The 17,893-nt window shown below is 38.4% G+C and overlaps 1 protein-coding gene across 1 annotated transcript in view; it reads left to right on the forward strand.

Annotated features, from left to right (window-relative positions):
- Positions 1-11,423, forward strand: part of DCBLD2 (discoidin, CUB and LCCL domain containing 2) — a 45,448-nt gene extending 34,025 nt beyond the window's left edge. Inside the window, exons 9-15 of the mRNA XM_069867973.1 lie at positions 1,332-1,456; positions 5,920-6,067; positions 6,453-6,626; positions 7,576-7,669; positions 8,049-8,098; positions 9,773-9,910; positions 10,346-11,423. Of these exons, the coding sequence (XP_069724074.1) occupies positions 1,332-1,456; positions 5,920-6,067; positions 6,453-6,626; positions 7,576-7,669; positions 8,049-8,098; positions 9,773-9,910; positions 10,346-10,788 (1,172 nt within the window). The 3' untranslated portion in view covers positions 10,789-11,423. The remainder of the gene's footprint in view (positions 1-1,331; positions 1,457-5,919; positions 6,068-6,452; positions 6,627-7,575; positions 7,670-8,048; positions 8,099-9,772; positions 9,911-10,345) is intronic.
- Positions 11,424-17,893: the final 6,470 nt, after the last annotated feature.

A 17,893-nucleotide genomic window follows, 5' to 3' on the forward strand; every position in this document is an offset into this window, starting at 1 on the left:
GTACCGAGTCAGCTGAGTCCACAGTTACTCCTCATGCAGGTGTACTGACTTACGTTTCTAGGTTTACCTTTCTGCCTGCCATGGCTCTAGTGAATCCAGCAGTGAATATCAGAGCAATTACAGTGCAATACGAGATAAGCAGCAGAAAGAGTAAACCAGCGGGCAGCCTCCCCTTCACCTCCTTGCCTGAAGTGGAACTTGGATTGAGAGTTAGGGATGGTGGGCCCCTCAGTCTGTTGCCCTTTGCCTCAGCAAATGGACCAAACAATGCAGACTGATACAGCTGGAGCCTGGATTAGGCTTTGCTCCTTCACAGAGATTGTGAGGGACCATCCATCATGATTTTAGTTGCTGTGTTTATTTGGAGAGACAGTTGGAGGTGCTGTTTCCCCGTCTGCTCTGGTGTTACTGTTGATCACAGTGTAGCCCATGCTGAGCTGATTAGTGAAGCTCTGAGGCATTTGCATTTTAGATTTAACCTCATGGGTAACCTAAGTAGTGGCAGTGCAGCTATTGTCTTCTGTGCTGACGTTAATGCTTTTCTATTTTGATTGAATTGTTGAGAGGTGAGTCACTGTTGTTAATGAGCATGTTTGCAATCTCACTTGAATCAAAACTAAAGTGGCTTTAGGTGGAGTGTTTCAGATCAAAACTAAGATGGCTTCAGGTGGAGTGTTTCACAGAGTCCCTGGCTTTAAGACTATGTTGAAACATCCTATTTTGATCAGTTCAGGTTTGTCTGTTTTTTCCAGATCCATAAGTTGGTCTCTGTAAAGTCAGCTGCACACCCTGCTATCAGCAACTTGGCTTCCTGTCATCAAGCAACTTGAGTTTACCAGCCTTTGTTATTACCTCCCTGGGGACTATTTGGATTTCACATTACTCCTCTAATTCCTGTGCTAATAAGCTTTAACAAAACAGATTTCCTATGCCTGTCGGTTTTCAACGCTGAAGTGTCAGCTTTAGGAAACTGCAGTTCTTCCAATGGTGCTTTGAGTAGTATAAAAGCAGGGAAGAGTGATGTTGTCTCTGCAGCTGGGAAGAAAAGCAGGCCATAGTCAAATGAACAGGCTGTTTCCATCAAGAAATGGGTGGGAAGTGCTTAGCAAGGTTATAGTGTGAGAATTAAAGTATAAAAGTAAGTAAAACTTAAAACTATTATTAAGTTTCAGTCACTGTAGAGGTTTTGGGTAAACTTGGATAAACTTTTCAAAATGTAACTGGATCAGTGGAGATTCCGACTATGTAACTCAGGACTCAAAAGCTGATCTGTTAATTGTTACAAACCAGTACCAGTTTTTTTGTCTAACCTTTCACCTTTATTTTCACAGGTATTATAACTACTGGATCAACCTTAGCAGAGTGTGACTACTATGTCTCGGCCTACAAAATTTTATACAGTGATGATGCACAGAAGTGGACAGTATACAGGGAATCTGGCATGGATAAAGATAAGGTAAAAATGCCACACACTTTCTGGGTATGTTCTGTGGAGATTTCACAATTGGAAATATGACTAATTTTGGTACGGTGAGGAAACATTAAATAACTTTCCTTTTCAGTGTAATTTTGAATCATAAACAGCATCAATGCAGAAGAAAACATGAAAAATTGCAAATATGTAAGGATTTGTACAGCTCTGTAGTTCAGAGATTATTTTTATTACTATTTGGGGATGGGAATACTCTATACAAGAAACTGTTGTTACCAGTGGTAGCCTGTGTGGTACTGTGTCCCTTTAAGAACAATCAGATTTCTTTCAAAATAGGTTGTATGTTTCAGAATGAAGGTTTGCGTTCTTGTACTTTCGTTGTTACAGAATAAAAGTTAGGGTTTGTACAATTTTCCATCTTTTATAATGCTTCTGTCAGTTTTACTTTCTGACAAAATTCTGGGAAGTTCCTTTTATAATAGAACAGCTCTTGCAGAGGTGAGTTTCTTGAAAAACTAAATGATCTGTTCATATTAAAAATGCTTTGCCACGCAATAAAAATACCTACTGTTAGCAGCATGATAGTCTTCTCCCAGTGTTACAGTTTTGCAGTATTTAATAGACAGCAGAAAAAGAGATTTTTGCCTTACGTGATCTTCCCCGTGGTTCAGATCAGCTTTACTTAAACAAATGAATGCATCCTTGGTAACCTGACTGGGACTAGGATTTCCTTCTTTTTCTTTAAATTCTTTGATGTAATTTACCTTATTTCCATAGGCGTGTGGTAGTACATATGTGTAGTAGTAACTAGTAACCTAGTAGCTTTCTAGAAATGGGTCTTAAGAATAGTCGCTCGTTATCAGTACTGGTGTTTCTTCTGTTTACTGTGGGCTAAGGGTGTTTCAAGTTAGGATGTAGTATCCTGTTGATTACAAGAAAGGCTTAAGTATCTTGTTTATTAAATTGAGGGTTTTTTGAACATTGAACATAATGATAGCAGGAAACTTTACTGAAAGGTGGAGACTACTATTTGGAATGGTCCATCTCCTTGAACCTACATGTGAACTAACGATACCCTTGGAATGAAGCATTCCAAGGGGAGGGGTGGAGGAGTGGGTGTGGAAACCAAACCCAGCAGCATCTTTTGCTGGTTTTTCAGTGCCCTCTTCTGGCCATGAGGTAAAATCTCAGCTATCGAGGTGCCTAGAATTAGGCTTTGTGTTTAGTTTCGTTGTTGTCTTGAAAACCTTTGCAGCTGAGGTCTTTTAATTTTGAGCATATTGTTTTCCCTGCAGGTTCATTAAATGAAACAAATTGTGGAGCTTGAAACTACGGATCTTTTTTTTGCGCTTTCTGTATCGTTAGGTACAGTGCATGAAAAACCAACCATACGTATCTAGGGTGTGCCAGCTGTACTTAAGTGACAGAAAAAGGGTTCAGTGTGGGTGATATCTGGGGCTTCAAAACCCAGAGGTTTTTTTCCTCTGTTTGACATCATCTCTCTTGATACAATTTTGCTTTTGGATGCATACGCATGCAGGTTTTTTCCGTTGAGCTTTACATAACTGCACACCAGACCAAAAAGGTGGTGCTATTCCCCACTTTTTGAAAGATGTTTGAAATTCCTTACATTGTTCAGGAGACTCAAAGCTCTTCCAAGGCTTTCCTGTAGTCCTCTTTGCAGATAGCTTGTAGAGATCTACCAGTACTTAAGTTTTCCTTACAGTTTTTACATATAAAAAGGAGAATAAAATGCTTGCATTGGGGAAAAATGACAAATCAAAGTTGCGGTGTTGGAAAGGTTTTGTTTGACAGCACAGAGGCCAATGTAGAAAGTTTGATAATAAATTTAATATGAAAGCCATTTCTCATCAAAAAACTTGCACAGCGTGAACTCGGACACAATTTTTTTTTCTGCAAAAACTATATATGAAAAAAAATATTGTGCTGCAAGTTAAGTTCCTATCATAACACTTGACATCAAAAGCTTGACTAATAAAAGCCTGGAGTAAAGAACTACTTTGCTGTTAATATTTCTTGAAGGTAATTGTCAATGTTAATGATTCTTGTTGCCTTTGCTGTTACATGCTCAGTCTCAGAAACCTGAAGCAAAACTAACTTTCAGTCTTGGGCATCTACTTTTCTTACCTGTCACTTCTGCTTTTGTTGCTTGGGTAGCCCGATGCAGTTTGCAGCTTCTTTTAGTGGTGGACTTGCATGGTGGTGCACAAACAAGGATACAGTACATCAGTTTGGGCTGGGCATATCCCCTCAGTCTCACCTCTGTATTTTCTTCTCATTTGCAGCTTTACCAAAACAAATAATTCACTGGGGAAATCTGTAGCCACAGGCCTGTCAGCTTAAAAAAAACAGGTGAAAAATAAATCTGTCCTAGTTTAGGGGAAAAAGTCTGTAAATTAGAACCTGTACATCTGTGTTCTTACTATGTCTCAGTAGATTGTGAATAGTTGGAGACGGAAACTGTGACTGCTTTGTATTATTCATTTATTTCCAAAATAACACCATAGACCTGACCTCTGTCCACATTTAATCTGTCTTCATTCATTGCTAGTAAGTGTTTAAGAACAGTAAACTTAAATTCAGAGCAGGACAAATATCATCGAGAGCCACGTGCTTGTAAATTTGGACAGGTGGAGTGGAACAGAGACTATGCACTTGCAAGGCAAATACCTTGTGTTTGCCTGCCTAGATTTTTAGCATCATGATTTGGTTAGCAGTTAGCTTCATAGCGTTACTTCGATACATAAAAATAAAGATGCTGGTTAGTAATTTAAGATATAGAAAAAGACAATATGCTCAAACATTAAATACTGCCTTTGAATTATAAAGTGATTTATTTTTCCATGCCTAACTACATTGACTTATGTGTTTGTCTGATCAGTCAGTGCTTTCAACCATGAAGACAATTAATGCCTATGTAAGGACAAACAAAAATTCTTAAGCATAAGTCATAGTAATGGGGGCTTTTGTGTCTGGGACCCCAGGCATGGGTCACTTTAAGGTCCCTGGGATTGTCTGGAGGCCTTGGTGCTTTTGAATGGATAGTTTCCTGTAATAATTATTTTCTTTCAAACCTGTAGAGATATTCTAGTAATTTCATTTCACAAACTTAAATTGCACAGGAGTGCAATACAAAATCTCTATTATCTTGTGTATCAAGTTTGAAAACAGCAGTGATCTGTGTTGATCACAAGTGTGCTAAAACCCCCTGACTGCTTCATTTTATGTAAACACATCAACTGTTACATAGTACAATGCTTGTCCTTAAGAGTGGCAAAGTGCTTTGTTTACCAAGTGGTGCAACGGAGCAGGATACTCGCTATAGTATTTATTTTTCAGGCAAGTGCTATAATTCTGTTCTGCATTATGTCTAATGTGATTTATAGCATCTGTATCGATGCTTTAAGAACAAATGTGTTGCTCATTTCCTGACACCTCTGTGCTGTTGCACCCGAGAGCTGCATTTGCAGAGCCAAAGCCCAACTGCTGTGCACTGACAGGGGAGAGACAACTCTCTTCCTACCCAAAGACCTGATACCAAACCAGTCCTCCCACAGAAGATGGTGGGATGGCTTGCTGGGTTGCAGTAGTGGGCCTAGTTTCTCTGTTGTTTTAAGCAGCTCAGTGCAAAACCCATGGTTGGCTGTAAGTTTGTCAGTGTGCGTAACTGACTGCATCACAGAGTGACGGCATAAGGGTTTTGAAATTTCAACCAGACAAACCTGTTTCGTGTGATCAAATTTTGAGCTCTTTGAGTGCAAGGACCAGCAGTGAAGGACCAGCTTTAGCTTATTTTTATGAAAGTCTGCAACCTTCTCTTCCAGAACTGTGTGGCTCCGTGCGTACTCACGTTCTGAATCTGAATCCTTTTATTTCACTTGTGGTTCAGCCCTTGCAGACACCAACCAGCAGAGGACAGTGTGATTACGTACTTGACTGTGTTTCTTAAGGCTTTCTAATAAATGCCTACCTACTAACAGGACAGACTATGCTTAAATTATTAGGCTGTGTGAAGGCACCACTTAATTCCTGCATTCAGACTGGCACAACTGCTTGCTATAGATAGTTGAAGAGGAAGTGCAAAATACCAAAAATTGACTGAGTTAGAATTATTCAGTGCCATAAACATGGGAGATGTCTTTAACAGTAGGCATTGCCTGGGGATCATCAGTAGAATATTACACGGTACCTTTATTCGGATGTAAGTAGCTGCCTGCATATATTTACACTTGCGCTCTCCACACCACCCCTATCCCCTTCCTTTATTTTATTTATTTATTTATTTCATAGGACCGAGTGACTGGAGATACGCAGGCAGCAGCACCGTTCTGGGGGAAGTTTTTAGGATTCTGCATTGCTTATTTTTCCTAAATGAAACATCAAAATTCTTTGTAATTATTTGGTTGCTCTTGCATTTGTATAATGTTTGTCTCCTTTTTTTTTCTCCCCTTTTCTTTCTTTTCTAGATATTCCAAGGCAACACTGAATCATACAAGGAAGTTCGCAATAATTTCATTCCACCTATTATTGCACGGTTTATTAGGATTAACCCCTTAAAATGGCACCAGAAAATTGCAATGAAAGTAGAATTGCTAGGATGTCAGTTTAGTATCGGTAAGGCAACTGAAAAACTTTTAACCATACAAAGACAAGCAGTGAAATAATTTGGCAAAAATTACATTGTAGACATATTTTCAATGAGGGAAAAAAAAATACTTCGTAGGTGTGTGAACCTTCTGTAACTGGTACTTCTGAATTTCCTTTGAAGTTGTAAACACTTAAATTGGAAAATACATCGTTTAGGTGTAAACAAGGTAATTTGGAAAATAACTGTTTCAGTAGACACCAGTCACTTGCTTTTCATATTATTTTCATGTTATTCTTTTCCCCATTATATAACATGAACAAAAGCTGTAGAGCAAACTGTTCCATCTGTTGTCTCCTGAAAAAGAAACCTGGAAAATTAGCACTTCAAAACAGAAGTTCTTTTCTTTTACAGGCCGTGCTCCTAAAATCACCATGCGGCCGCCACCACCTCAGAACAAGAATGATGCCAAGAACGATGACTTCAGTGAAGATTTTGTTCATTCAGTGAAGACGTCATTGCAGACAGATAAGACAACTTTCACACCTGAAATCAAAAACACAACAGTGACTCCAAGTGTAACCAAAGGTATCAGCAATTAAGCAGTAGAAGTGTTGGAGAGCTCCTTACAGTGCTTTGGCAGATATTAAATGTGCTTTCTGAATTTAAATTTTCACAGCACTTTAATGTATTATAGATAATTATCTTTGTTATTTAATGTTTACCAGTTATCAAGTCTACATGATAAAAAATTACCACTGCATACTGCATGCAGAAACAAAACCAGTCTTCCAAGTCAATAATATATATAAGTTCCAACTTTCAAAAGTTGTTCAAACCAAGTTTAACTTTTAATGACTGAACAAATTTTGTCAGATGGAGAAGCTGCAACTTGAGCTTCCCTTCAGAATTAAACAGATGTAACTGCTTTGTTATTTAATTTAATAATTTCTTAGGACAAAACACTTGACGTAGCTAATCTTTTATGGAGCAGTCACACTGGCATGAAATTCAAAAAACATCACCTGGCATCATGGTTTTGTTTATCAAAAATAATTGTCAGAAAGGGGAGCAAGATTACTGCTGATGTAGGCATTGGTGAAGTGTCCTTTGGGATGGTCTCATGTCACAGGCAGACCCAGCACAGGCTGATTGTGATGAACTGTTAAGATACTGTGGTATTTGCTTGTTATAGGAAGTTCAAACTGAAGTGGTTGAATATTCATGGGCTCTTGGTATTTTTATCGTTAATAATAAGACACATTGTTCTAACAGCAAAATGTTACTTCTATTAAAACATATGTTGATTTTAATGAAAAACCTTGTAAAAATACCGGTTGTGCATACATGTACAAGAGCTGGATGTTAATTGCCATCTGCACTGCGGGAGCATCCAGTGGGGTGACTTAGCTGGGGGATGGATCTGTGATGGATACTATACATAAAAACTATGTTCTTTACCCAAGTAATTTGCAAACTGAAAACTGATCTATGAGAAGCTCTTCTGTCTGACACCGCTTAATTTAATGGCTTTCAGATGTGGCTTTGGCAGCAGTTCTGGTTCCAGTGCTGGTGATGGTCTTCACGACTCTGATTCTTATCTTAGTTTGTGCGTGGCATTGGAGAAACCGGTAAATGAACAGATTAATGGAAGTGCTTTAACTGAATGCTAGCCTGGTGTGTGAGAATGAAATGCTGCATGTATCGCTGTGAGCACTGCACGTCCACACCTGTGGACGGATTTGTTTTCAGAATTGTGTTCTCTGTGAGAAAATGTTCACTCGACTAGCCACGCCAGCGAACACAGCTTTTGGTAACTGTTTTCATTAGAAATGTTTTTGGTGAAAACTGCTTTCTCCAGGAGCAGCAGACTGGTGCTGGCAAGTCAGGTTACTGGTGCTTATACTTTAAATTTGAGGAGCAGTTACAGCCAAGGTAATAGTTGCTGAGCATTAATTAATGCATCTTCCAACACGCAGACTAGCTAAAATAACTCCTTTTTTTTCACAGCAAGAAAAAAATGGAGGGAACTTACGACCTGCCGTACTGGGATCGTGCAGGTAACAGAGTGGTTTTACAAAATCCTTTACTTCGCGTTTTTGTTTTGATGCATAATTCAGATAGCAATAACATAAACTATTTCCACTAGCAGAAAAGCTTCTCTAATGCTAACTGATGCAGGTGTAGTGAGCACTTAATTTCTTTTCTGGACAAACTTAACTGCTTCACTCTTTGAATTGTTTTCAGGAATAGAAAATGCCTTGTCTGCTTACGGCTTCAGGGTTTTTTTTAAGTAAACAAATTACAGAACCTCTTAACTGTATAACATGAGGGGAAAAATAATTTGAGGAGCATCTTGATACATTTGATAATCATGTATTTGGTTCTTTTTTCTTTTTGTTCTGGAAAAAAAAATCTTTTATCTTCGTGTACAGGGTCTGTCAAGTTCTTCATTGCCCTAGTAGGCATGTGGGATTGTTTGCAGCCCCTTTTAGGGATGTTCTCCATCCTATTGTCTTGTGCCCCACTAACTTGAGAGCTGACAATTCCACCAAGCAGCACTCAGCAAGTGTCCTGAAAATGCTTGTGCTGCAGCATGAAGTGCTGCTGCAGCCGCTGGGTTTGTGCTGTCTGTGTGATAGTGCTTCCATTCTCTGTCTCCATGCTAGAAATTTCCACATCTCTGTGTGTGCTTATAGGCAGCTTTTAAGTATGCTTTATCCTTTGGACAAGAAACCTTTTAATGACCGTATTTTTGTTTTTCACGTCCCTTTCTGATAGTTCTTAACATTGCTGTCTTAGGATATTAGACTCAAAATTTCATGTGTTTAAATATCAATGATGAACATGCCAGGTTTTTTTTCCTGTTTGCTTACATTTAAAATGTTCAGTATGTGAGTCTGTTTTAAACGGAAATTTGGCAAAATGCAATATCAAAATAATGTTGCTACACTTCTCTGTGGAACCCCTGTCTGTCCCCTCCCAGGGGCTACCTCGAATTTTGTCAAACAGCGTTCCCTGGTTCTGAAACTCCTGTTTCTTTGGCTTTACCTTATACAGGATGGTCTGGAATGAAATATGGCAATGGACAGCAAAATTAGAATGGTTCTGGCTGCTGGGGGAAGAGATAAGGGAGAACCTAACAAAACCAACCCTCCTTCCCTTCTCTGATGAAAGCATTTATGACCACAATAACTCCTTTTCATTTCCACTGAAGTTACAAATCCTCTTTACTCGGGCTTTTGCAAAAATCAACTGATCGATGTTTTTCAACTGTGTGAATTAGAAACTTGAGACTAACAGCCAGAAACCATTTTAATGAAATGTACTCTTAGGTTATAGCTGAGATGTCTAAAATTTTATGTAAATACTCGATTTGCAAATTGGAATGTCTGATGATATTTTAGTATTTTGTTTTGTATTTTACGAGTTTATTAAGCCCCAGCACTGCTGCAAATGGACACTCAGGGACAGATCCACTAGACTGCAGCAGTTCTGCAGGTGTTTGAAGGGGGAGCATTTAGGAAAGTTGATTTGGGTGACAGTAATGTCACCTCTGAATCTTCAGTCTTCCAGAAAATGTTAAAATATCTTGTAACCTTAGCGCCAGGTAAATACTAATAATTGAGTTGTTTATCTGCCACTACAAAATATAGGATGTGATGTAAATATATTTTAATAGCTTAAAATACAAATGCAGTCTTGGGCATCATTTTCTTAAAATCTGTGTGAAGGATGGTGGAAAGGAATGAAGCAGTTTCTCCCAACCAAATCAGCAGAACATGAAGAAACTCCTGTACGCTACAGCAGCAGTGAAATTAGTCACCTAAGGCCAAGAGAAGTCCCAACAATGCTGCAAACAGAGTCTGCAGGTACATTTTATTGGTTTTTTGGGCCATGGCAAAAAAATGTCAGGAATTTATTTACATTTAATTATTTCTAATTTTTTGGGGAGGAAGAGAGGAGAAATTAATAGTTCTGTGGGTACGTGGATTTTTTTAAAATACGGGCTTTTTCAAATCTGTTCAGAGAGTTTCATAAAAGCATGTATTAATTGACTTGATGTGCTGTGGATGTAAGCTTCCCCAAGTTAATGCAGTAGCTGAAAGATTTAAATGTTGGGTAGCAATGACTCTTTTTTCCAAAGCAGTTGGTACTGGTGGACAGAGACAGACCACTGGTTTGATCTAGAATAATAATTTTTGTGACACTTGAGACAGGTTGTATTTAGTATGAATCCACTGTTAATAAAAATTCCATTAAATGTGGTTTTATTTTGTTTTTGTTCTGTTGTGCTTGCAATACAGAATATGCTCAGCCACTGGTAGGGGGAATTGTTGGCACACTCCATCAGAGATCAACATTTAAACCAGAGGAAGGAAAAGAAGCAAGTTATGCCGATTTGGACCCTTACAATTCACCCATACAAGAAGTTTACCACGCTTATGCTGAACCACTACCTATAACTGGACCAGAATATGCAACTCCAATAATCATGGACATGTCCAGCCATCCCAGCACACCTCTCGGCGTTCCTTCCATTTCCACCTTCAAAGCTGCAGGGAATCAAGCTCCTCCACTGGTTGGAACGTACAGTAAACTCTTGTCTAGGACAGACAGCACATCATCAGCACGGGTGCTGTATGATACACCAAAGGGGCAATCAGGACCAGGTGCCACTGAGGAATTGGTGTACCAGGTACCACAGAGTGTGGCCCATTCCACTGGGAGTAAGGATGAACTAAGTTAGCTCACGAGTAAGGCAGAACGATGGCTTATTTTTAAAAGCCAGTTCCATAGAGCTGACTGTTTCATTTTTTTACCTGCATTGTTTTGATACTGTTAGTCTTAAATAATACAATGTTGAACCAAAAGATTTTGTACTGGGGGTCGGGGAAACTTGTAATTCTGCCTTTCCTTAAGCTGTATCTATAATTACAGCTTGTCTCCTGCAAAACCATGGACTTTATTACTACTTTACAATTGTCTTTCAGACATGAGAGGAGAACTCTTCAAGATTAGCTTCAGTAATTCATAGATGTGAATGATAAATTGGGAGAAACAGTTTAAAGTACAAAAGCCAATAACTTTTTGCTAATGGTACTACTTCCATGGGGGAAAAAAATCCAAAACCCAAAGACCGTCTAAGACCTATTTGTAAGCACTATAGCTTTTAAAATTAATTTTACCCTTTAAAATGCCTGCACAACATTGGCATTTAAAAACTACTATCAAGACTGGTGGCAAAAAAAAATCCCATTAACTTCATGCCATAAAATAGTTTTGAATCTAAGTTGTGTTACTTCATCTTTTGTTCACAGGATTAAGAATCATCAGCTGTATGTTCCTCAGAAGGTTCCTGCCATTTTTGTTAGCCTTCCAAAACTAGAATCTGCTGTCTGTCTCCTCAGGCTACTCAGTCTTGTTCCTCCCTAGGGATCCAAGATGCACAGACTAAGTCATACAAGCAAACTATATGACAACTGCTTTTACATTTTTCCCTACTAAGTAGTGAAGGCTACTCTGAATAAACGTCTGCCTCGGATTCAGAGTTCCCTGATGGTCGTTGTGCAAGAAGCGTCCAGGTGTTTGAGGTGACTAAACTGCAAAAGGTTCTCCCTGCCCCTTCCGGAGTATCTGTTGTCGTGTGGCAAGATGTGAGCATATACAAAGATGGATATGTATATACTTTTGTGAGTGCTTAAGAAAGCACACATATTCTAATGGTGCACAGTTTGTGTTATATATGCATTTAGCACATACGGTACATTTTAGCACAACTGAAAAACTTTAGCCTTAGGGCTTTTCTTATGATTGTTCATATTAGAAGTAGAAAAGATTTCAAAACCTTTGCAAGAGAACCAGTACTGTTCCAAAGAGTGTCCATTTCAGAAGCATTTAAAGGAATCTGTGTCCTTTGAATGTTCCTATGTTCTCCAGCGCGGTCAGTCTATTTGGGATGACATAGACTAGCGGTAGATAGGTAATCACACAATTTGGTTGTCATATTTTGCCATTTTTTTTTGTCTTGTTGGAAACAAAGCACAGCTTTTTAACTGAAGTAGTAGAAAATGCTTTATTTTTACTGCAGCAGCACTCTTGGGAGGATGCTGAATTAATTCATACATGTGTAGCCCCCTACCTACACATTAGCCCAGTTTTATGGACTTAAGTGATTGATTGTTTCTATGATTTAAATCACGTCAGCCTTGTTTATTGCCCAGGGTCCTTAATCTAGGTGGAGAACATCCAGATCAAAACTAAAATACGGTTCAAGAGGGTTGCCACCATGTCTTTATACCAGTTCAGTATCCTAACTTATCACTTGAAAGTTTGTTTGCACAAGAGCTATATATAAACTCAGTAATCTAGAATTACTTGTGGCCTGTTCAACACCTAGAATGTGTTATTACATACTCTGCACTACCTGCCCAATTCTACAATTTATTGACCATTCATTCTCCTTCATTGAGAACTAGTATTTTTTATTTTAGAATTGGGTGTCTAAGCCTAAATGTGAATGTAAGTAAGGATGGTATATAAGACCCATTCATGACAAAGAAATTCCTGCCTAGAGTTGTGCTTTTGATGTTACTGCAACTTTTTCTGCTTGATCAAGCTAGTCTGCAATCTTTGTAGTTTTTCTTAAACAGGTGTCTTCTTACCCACTGTAAGCCTTTGTAATTATGACTTTGAAATTATTATTCTGAGCTGATTTTATTTGAAAAGGGTGGAAGGTTGGTTATTTGTTGGCATCAAGATGTGACACACATACTTATTCCAGTTGAGCTGAGAAATTTCTGCATTCTCAATCTGTACAAGTTTAGTCTTAAAAAAATTAATCTACCATAAAAATAAATGAATGTATTCAAATCAGTAAAATTAACACACCTGAATTTAATTTTTACTGTAGGCCAGATGTGATAGAACTGTGGCTATACTATAGGCTAGGATGGTGTAAGAATTAAACAGTTTCTTTATAGTAGGTTATTTTTATAAGCAAACATAATGCAGTTTCATTAGCTGAGCAGCATAAGCTGTTGACTAGAATGGAAGTTTTTAAGAATTTAAGTCCCTTTTTGAAAGAAATTGGTCCCAAGCTTTGCTCCCTGCTTTCAACTTTGAACATGTTATCTGCTACGGCTAAGGAGATCAGTTTGAATATGAAACAGTTGGGTTTAAAATGTATGCTACAAAAAAAACACTGATTCCCAAATGTAAGTTGCATGACACACCTAAGATTAGAATTTTCCCTCATACAGTACAAGCAGAGGTACATTGTAATGGGTCTCTCTTACATGTGATGACATATGGATATAAAATGTATTTCAATCTGTTTTGGCTTGAGTATTCTCTCAGAATGTATGTTCTTACCTCAGCATGTATTGTAGTTGCTCAGTATTTGTATATGTTGCTAGAACTTAGACTGTATAAATAGTGAGGGATTTTTATATGTATGTTAAAAAGTGTTTTAAATAAATTGTACATACGTATTACTCAAATATGTTTGCATTTAACACCTACCTTACATCTAATTAATTTCTAGTTTAGAAATGCAGGGGTTACTTACAAGTCACTGTACTACACTGGGGGTTATGCTCTGCCTCCTAGAGTGACACCGTGTCATTTTTTGGCAGTAGGTGGATGTCCAACCATCAGTCCAGCCCTACGAGGTCCACCACTAGACCGTGTCCCCAGGTATGACAGCCACTCATCCTCTAGACACCTCCTGGGATGGTGACTCAACCACCTTCCTGGGCATCCTGTTCCAATGCTTTACAACCCTTTCAGTAAAGAAATTCCTCCTAATATCCAACCTAAATCTCCCCATGCGCATCTTGAGGACGCTTCCCCTAGTCCTGTCACTGGCTACCAGGGAGAAGAATCTTTATATAAAAAATGGATTTGTAAAAGCTCCATAGTTAGTCAAGACTTTCAGTCACTGTGAGCACAACATAGAAGTGCTGCCTTTATCAAGGCTTCTTTTGAATCTGCTCAGGAAAGTAGGTGGAGGTAAGTAGGAAAAAAGTGCAGTGGAAAAACTGTCACAACACACTTGTATATTAATAATTTTGAAAAGCTGGTCATGTTCCTTGACCTGTCCACGACACTGAAATTGTGCAGTTCTGTGTTCAGCAGAGGATTGTAGTATCAACACAGGTGGAACAGTTTAAAAGGTAAACCTTGTTTCAACACTTGAATCACATTTCTTAGCTGCCAAAGTAATGAAAAGCTATCTGTTTTGCATTTTGTGAATTAAAGAGACAAGGAAAAGCTTTTCATAGCCATTATTAGGAACAAATGAGGAATGGCTACAGAGAAAATGGAGGAGTGAGAAATTTAAGTGATGAGCACCTTTAACATAGTTCATTTTGTAGTTTAAGATCAAAGGGCAGACAAGTTTCACACATACATATTTCTAAGAGGCAATAAAGAAAGTAATTAAGAGCCTGATGCAAATAAACCAAAAGACTACTGATATTTTATGCTCCTTCATACCTCAAGGGGAGAGAAAACAGAGCCTTACTTTTAACAGTCATCTCTGCTCTGCCAGGGTAAATGAATTTAAAGGAATGATGAAAATAGGAAAACCCACTAGAAAAGCTCCTCAGTAGAAGTAAAAAGACCTTAAAACAGGCATATACTGTAATAGGAAATACACTATGAACTGACCAGAAAAAACACGAGTAAAGGTCTTTCTTTTATGATTATCTACATTTCAAATTCTACCATCCAAGCTAAGAAAGGGTGTTGTAAAGATGACAGACTCGGTGGAGAGGAGCAGACAGTTATCACCACAGCACGAGTGGCCTACACCACAGGAACATGAGAGGTTTATGATGCCTGTATTTGTTTTGCCTTAACTGACTCTCTCCTTTTGCTCCATTGTTTTTGAAAAGTGAAAAGCCTTTCTGTTCTTTAGGGAGCTCACTGTAAGCAGAGGTCCAGGGAAATCTATCTCAAAGCTCTATCCCACAGAGCATCCCATCACAAAGCCACATAATTTACATGGGAACTGAAACAGGAGTGTATAATTTACATTCACTGCAGTCTAGCAGATAACAGGGCCTTAAACAGGATACAGACATGAGAATAGTACCTGTCTTCAAATGGTATTTGATGTATTGTTCCTTCTCATGACAGAGCACTGAAAATTTCTGATTCTCAGGAATCCTGCTGAGATTCAGGATTTGTTCTTAGCTCCTGCTGTGAACACAAAATAGTATTCCATATAAGAAATAACAGCATCATAAAACACACAGAAATGTTAACTCATTTGTGCTGTAAAACAGCTACGACAGGATATATTCTGGATTGCATTTGCAGAACAAATATTAGAATATTCCCCAGACGCTTGGAAAAAATACTGCAAACAAGCCTCTGCTATTTTCTTCAGGTTTTATGATGACAATTTTGGAAAAAAAATGATACAGATTAAAAAATTGCATCCCAAAGGAAGTCCCCAAGCCACCTATATTAAAAGGTAGCTTACTCCAATGCCTCTTCCTGCCCAAGACGACTGATTCACTGGGAGAAAAAACTTGCATTTCTCAGTAAAGCTCAAATAAATATTTCCTAGCTTTAAGAGATTTCCCAGCCACGGTTTCATGCAACAAGAAAGCATCGCATTGGACCAAAACCTCATTAATGTAAAGGGAGCCAGAACAGGGTTCATAGTTCTCAGCTCACATAACTGCATTTTAGCTAGAATCCTGGAAAGTCAACTTCCTTCGGACAAGTGGGCAAAAAGACTTCATGTTACTGTCCTCAAAGAATTGTTCAGCATCCTGTCTCGAGTTGTATCTGGCACAATACGCACCATATAACTAAGCACACACCACATACTTACAATATATAGCATTATAACCTACTAGATAAATCTCACAATCTCAAATTATTCAAGATACAAAATTATTTCTGACATTCAAACACTAGTAACAGCTCATTAATCACTAGTGAAGAGCAGTTTTCCCTGACAAACCCTGCAGGTACAGCACACACAAAAAACAAGCTCACCCCCCGCTGCTTTGCATCCATAGAGTTTCTAAGTAAGTGACACTCTTGATGAGGACATCCTCTCCCAGCAGCAGCTACATCCTCAACATAATGTTAGGTTAATGTAGGGTAGCTCCCATACTGATTTTGGTGGGGCAAGGTCCAGCACACCACTGGATTAATTAGATCTCAGAATGCACCCAAAGCAGTGTATGGCAGGGCTGAACATAGAACAGCTTCCAAGGAAGCTTTGTTGTAACTTCTAGAAGTTTGGGGTTTTTTGGTGGCTATTGTGTGTGTTTGTGTGCGTGCGCTTGCTAAGTCCCAGTTGGTTTTTATTATCACTCCTTCTTTTGTGCCTACCTAACATCAGTCCTTCTGTTCCTAGTCTAGATGGCCAGCTGCATAATTGTTTTACATTCCTGAAGGCATTTATCAGCACGTATTAAACGGGGCAGTTGACAGATGCCAAACACTTAAACCAACCCTCCAGCACCATGGACTTCCAGAATTTTCAAAGATGCCTTTTTGGTAATCACAGCAAACCACAACACGGTGTTATTTTGACAGATACCGTCATATCCCCAAGTTAAATGGGATCAAAATCCAATACTTCTTGATGTAAAGGAGAAAACCCCAACATCTTAACAAAGTTCTAGTTCCAATCAGGCAATTATAACCAATGATGTTTCAGTTATATTTTCACAGCAAAATAAGAATAATTGACGTTTCTATGTATATTTTATGGCATTTTTTCAACAAAGTAGAAGAACATGAATCCATGACAAAGAACTGGTCTCCTACACAAAGCAAACAAAAACTTGCTGATTATTAAACCAAACTTCTCTCATAAAACTAGACCTCCACTGGCAGCATTTCCACTCCAGACAGTGGCAGATGCTAAATTTGTCAGTATCAAGAGACTAAAGCCATTATTCATTACTCCAAAAGTTTTAATGGTTTTTGCATCTGCACCAGATTTTGAATTCATTCAATAACGAACCAAACAGACACACGATATCTGGTATGAATAAAGCTGCCTACAATAATGAGTTCCCACAGAGCTAACCTCAAAGACAACTTGAAACACAACCATATTACTATTTTCAGAATTTGTGCTTATTTCCAAATTTGACTTTCTTACAAGGCACGTGTATGACTCAGTTAGCATTAAATAACTCCATGAATATTATTCCTGTAAGTTGTGATACCAGCCCTCTAATAAATTTTAAAATGGTACCCTCCCATGCTCCCAGCAGTAGATGATGCAATCACCTTTTTGTTTTCTGTTAATGCCAGTAGAATTCAGACATTGAGAGACTCTATCACATATAAATATAATGAATCTTGTTGGTATAGCTAATCTTCTTCCTTAACATATATCTGTGCATTTGAGAGAACTACTTTTTCCATCAGTCTCCACCACCATGGACTTCTCTGATTCATCAGCCTGCAGGACAGGTGCCTAGCAGTTCACATCACTAGGTCCAACTAGGTAGCAGTTGAATCCTCCTTCATAAACGGCAGTTTAACTAGTGATGAATTACTTTGTTGGCAAAAACAAAGAGGACCATGAGAAAGCTGCTTTCCTGCGGGAATAACACTATTATACATTACAGTTTTTTTCCTAGGAAAAATTAACTAATTAAAAGTTATTAAACTCAGCTTTCTGCAGGATCTTGGATGCAGGACTTTTCAGAGCCAGCAGATCAATACTTAAGAGTTCTGAGGAGCTGTATATACAATTTTACACTATTTCAAGGAGTTTTTGTCTCTTACGTTTTGCATTGTGAGACAAATACTTGACAAATTCACTATTTTCAAGTTCTGCAGTTCAAATACAAATATTTTCAGATGAT

This window comes from Phaenicophaeus curvirostris, chromosome 1, assembly GCF_032191515.1.
Source record: "Phaenicophaeus curvirostris isolate KB17595 chromosome 1, BPBGC_Pcur_1.0, whole genome shotgun sequence".
In the NCBI taxonomy this organism is placed as follows: domain Eukaryota; kingdom Metazoa; phylum Chordata; class Aves; order Cuculiformes; family Cuculidae; genus Phaenicophaeus; species Phaenicophaeus curvirostris.